This window comes from Cebus imitator, unplaced genomic scaffold (genome assembly GCF_001604975.1).
Source record: "Cebus imitator isolate Cc_AM_T3 unplaced genomic scaffold, Cebus_imitator-1.0 Scaffold134, whole genome shotgun sequence".
NCBI lineage: Eukaryota > Metazoa > Chordata > Mammalia > Primates > Cebidae > Cebus > Cebus imitator.
The window spans coordinates 5264853-5269198 of NW_016107449.1; the positions used below are offsets into that span (position 1 = coordinate 5264853).

At 37.8% G+C, this 4346-nt stretch overlaps 1 protein-coding gene across 1 annotated transcript in view; it reads left to right on the top strand.

Moving 5' to 3' along the window:
- The window catches only part of CRNKL1 (crooked neck pre-mRNA splicing factor 1), a 17481-nt gene that overhangs the window by 7835 nt on the left and 5300 nt on the right, over positions 1 to 4346 (top strand). The window contains exons 7-10 of the mRNA XM_017541512.2: positions 1026 to 1196; positions 2180 to 2371; positions 3079 to 3138; positions 3880 to 3960. Coding sequence (XP_017397001.1) covers positions 1026 to 1196; positions 2180 to 2371; positions 3079 to 3138; positions 3880 to 3960 — 504 coding nt within the window. The remainder of the gene's footprint in view (positions 1 to 1025; positions 1197 to 2179; positions 2372 to 3078; positions 3139 to 3879; positions 3961 to 4346) is intronic.

The window sequence follows — 4346 nt, forward strand, 5'->3', positions numbered from 1 at the left end:
AAAAAAAAAAAAAAAAATTCAAGTAATACAGAATTGAGAGAGGTAGGCTGAGATCCATGCAAATACAGGCTTAGCATTCCCAGTCTGAAACTCCAAAACTCAAAATGTGAAACTTGTTGAGTGCTGACATGACACTAAAAGGAAATGTTCATTGGAACATTGAAGACTTTGGGTTTTTGGATTGGAGATGCTGAACCAGTAAGTGTAATGCAAATATTCCAAAACTTGGAAAACATCCCAAATCCGAAACACTTCTGTTATCAAATGCTTCAGACAAGAGATACTCAAAAGCATAAAGCCCCAGAACAGAAAACAAAATTCAGACCTATACAAGGTCTTGCACAGACCGTGCTAGGGAGTTCAGATTCTGTTTGAGCCAGTAGGAAGCACTGAAAGGTTTTAAGCAGGACAGTGATTGGATATGATTTATATTTTAAAGAGAGTCCCTGGCTAATTCATGGAGAATGTGTGGGGGTGGATGGCAAAAGTGGAACCAGGGGAGACCAGTGGGGAGACTTCTGAAATGGTCCAGGTAAGCAGTGGAGCGGATGGCTGGAGGCTGGAGAGAAGCAAAGGGTTGCGTGGAAGAGGTTGAAATGGCAGGGCTTGTTCCAGGAGTGAACATGGAGAATGAGGAAAGGAGAGAAATCGAGGAACACCTGAAGGTTTTGGCATGAGCAAGTATGTGACTCCAGGTTAGGCCTTGCCTACTAAGATTGGGAAGATAGGAAAAGTCCCAGGGTGAGTTGGGAGGAAACAGAAGCTGAGTTTTGGACCTGTTTGAGATGTGCAGTGGACATCAAATTGGTGGTGTTAGGTAGACAGTATTAAATGTGGAGCTCAAAGCAGAGTATTGGTCCATCCTGACAGAGGTACCTTCAACAAAAGGGAGAAAAACATTTACTTTGGACATTAAGAGGCCTCAAAATCTAACTTAAAGTAATATTTTGTTACATGTACTTTCCTTGTTGTGACTGGCATGAGAATTTTGTGTTATAGAAGGTAATCGTCCTCTCTGCATTTAGTTTGAAAGGGTACGAGTGATTTACAAGTATGCCCTGGACAGAATTTCAAAACAAGATGCCCAAGAACTCTTTAAAAATTATACCATCTTTGAGAAGAAGTTTGGTGATAGGCGGGGTATTGAAGATATCATCGTGAGCAAACGGAGATTCCAGTACGAAGAAGAAGTGAAGGTGAGCGCTAGTGTGCATGGTCAACTCTGCAGATAGCCAAGATGTGCTCACCAATACTAGCAACACTAAAATAAATAACAGCAAGTTAGCACTACCAGTGATTACCCTCTTGATGATGTGCCTGTGATCAATTGGCAGCTATTTCAGACAAGTAGGAATAAACAAGGGTGATAGAAAAGGCAAGCAAACAACACTTGGATTTGCTCTGCCACTCACATGTTGAAAGTCATTTTGTTGATTGCTGATTATATGTAGAACTTGAGCAAAAGAAATGTGGAATCCATTTGAGCTCATTGTTGGGAGGAGGTGGAAGAGTCAGAGATTGGTCCAAAAACCTGTTTTTGCACATCACCTTTGAGCTTAACTGCCTGAACAAAAGATTTATGCTTTGCAGGGTTCTATTGGCAACTCTTTTTTCTGTAATGTGCTATTTTGATTTCCATTCAAAGAGAGTAGCATTTTCCTTCAGTATTCTGCTGTGTATTTAAAAATACTTTTGCTTAGTCTAATTAAGATACCTCCAAGCAAAGGACTAAGTCTATTATTAAATGAGGTGGTAGGTTAGCAAGATATATTAATGATAAATTACTGTTAATTGGAAAGGCAAGTTTAACAATTGTGAGCATGATACAATTCTATTGTAATTTGGTTACAGACATAATGATATGTAGTTACATATATAAGCAAATGCATTGATAAAAAGAGGCATCTAATTATTGACTATCTTGAAAGTGATGGCTGTAGAGAAGGGGGCCTTGCTGTGGGATACCTGACCAATAATCTATCCTCTGTATTTCTGTTTCTTTTCTATATATGCATCTCAGGGATGGTGTTTTTAAAATGAGAGAACATGGAAAATTTAGAAGAGAAGGTGCTAAAATATAGAAAGTCAGGCTGGAGCCTAGCCTTTTTTCAGCTCACTTAATCTGGCAAGCGCAGCTCTTGGTTTTGTTTTTTATTTATTAAACTGGTTGTCTTTCTAGGCGAATCCACACAATTATGATGCATGGTTTGATTACTTGCGCTTGGTGGAAAGTGACGCAGAAGCTGAAGCCGTGCGAGAAGTCTACGAAAGGGCCATTGCCAACATCCCACCCATTCAGGAGAAGAGGCACTGGAAGCGCTACATTTATCTTTGGATCAACTATGCACTCTATGAAGAATTGGAGGCAAAGGTGAAAAAAAAACCAGAATTATGCATCAGCTGTTAATGGTTTTCTCTCCTCTGTATTCACGGCTCACCTATTGTGGATATTTATAATTCTTGAAACCAAGAAATTTAGTTTTAAATTTTTATAGGCTTCTATTTAGTCATACAGTTACATATTCACTCTGCAACATTTTAAACTCTCTGTGCTTGTTGTGGTCACATGTGGGGGTTCTTTGGTTTGGTTTGGTTTGGTCTTTACTTGAGGCACAACAGGATATCAGTTGGAGCTTAAAAGGGAATGGGGAACCAGCCCTTAGTTTAATTAAATATAGTTTTCTGGATTTTCTCATTAATAGGAATAATCATGGCTAGATTATGCATTCTTGCTTTGAGGAAAAATCAAGTGGCATTTTTAGAAATCAGTTGTATTAACCTTCCGGGGTTGATCTGAGACTATAAAACATCTTTGTTTCTGCTATCAGGCAAAATGGCTTTCTACAAAGAAGAACTTAGAGTTTGGTGGCTGTCTTGTTGGTGATTCTTAAACTGAAGTTTGATGGCCGTTCATACTTTAGATCATAAATGAAATCGGGGTTTGCAAGTAATAACTTGAGAAACATATTCAATGTTGGGGGTGTACATTTTTACTAGTATCAGTAAAATTAGTGACTAGTAAGATGAGTGTTAGTAGCAGCCTTCAATATTATGTGAAAATTTCTTATCCTAATACAGGATCCTGAGAGGACGAGACAGGTATATCAAGCCTCTTTGGAACTAATTCCTCACAAAAAGGTATGTTTGCTCTAAAGTGTTCATTACAAACAGGTCAAAATCCTCTTGTTTTGCTTGTGAAGTAATTCAGTGAAATAATATTGATTGATAAAATACTTCCCTGTGCTAGGCACCATGGACGAGCATAAGACTGAGATATGTTCCTTGCCTCTGAAAACAGCTCACAGTCTAGTTTGGAGGACAACTTGCATTGACAAACAAATAATAGAAATTCAGAGAAGGCTAGGTAATTCAAATAGTATGAGTGGAAGGAGAAAGATGTCCATGCAGAGAGCAGACAACATGTGTAGGGGACACGGAGGCGGATTGTTGGTAACAGTGAGTGTGTGCATGCACGGATCAATGTGCTCCTTCTGTAGATGGTTGAGATGTTACCTCTGCCTTGTTTCCCAGCATGAGAAATAAAACGTGTTTCCTTCTGTAGAAGTGTTGACCAAATTCCTTTTTAGAATGGAGGTAGGACCTTCTGCCCCCATACAAGCATGCCCACAAAACAAAGTTTGTTCTGAGGAGAGGCTACCATGTCATGCATTATAGTATCTGGATCATGATTTGTGTTTCTAACTTCTGTGGCATGACTGAGGTCTTCTTTGCTTGTAAATAAGCAAAGTGCATCCCTCTTACTCTGAAGTTTTAGAGAAATTGAATTACCAATGGCCTTGGTTAATTTAAATGTATTTTAATTTAATTTAATTTGAATGAGGCTTTTAAGCTAGATATTTTTGTGCTTTTGTTTTCTAGTTCACATTTGCCAAAATGTGGATACTCTATGCACAGTTTGAAATACGACAGAAAAATCTGTCATTAGCCAGAAGAGCATTGGTAAGTATAGAAAGGATCAGGATGTCTCATTAAGTTCTCTGAGAAAGAAATTAAAATCTTGGTGCTTGGAAGTTATACAATTCCTACTTTAAAAAGCGTCAGAAGTATTATGCCTTTGTAGCCTGGGAAATGTTAGAAAACATTCATCCTCTGAAAAAACACTGACTAATAATGCTTAAATGATTTTTATTACCTAGGGCAAATTAACATTTCTGTTTCAACATTGGAAACTTCTCTAGCTACCAGTTACTAGATCTTTCCACAGACTAGAATTGGTAATCTGATCCTGTGCAAATGTTTTGGTGTATTAAATACAATTTTAATTGTTCTACTTTTTTTTTTTCCTTTTCCCCTTTTTTTTTTTTTTTTTTTTTTTTTTTTTTTTT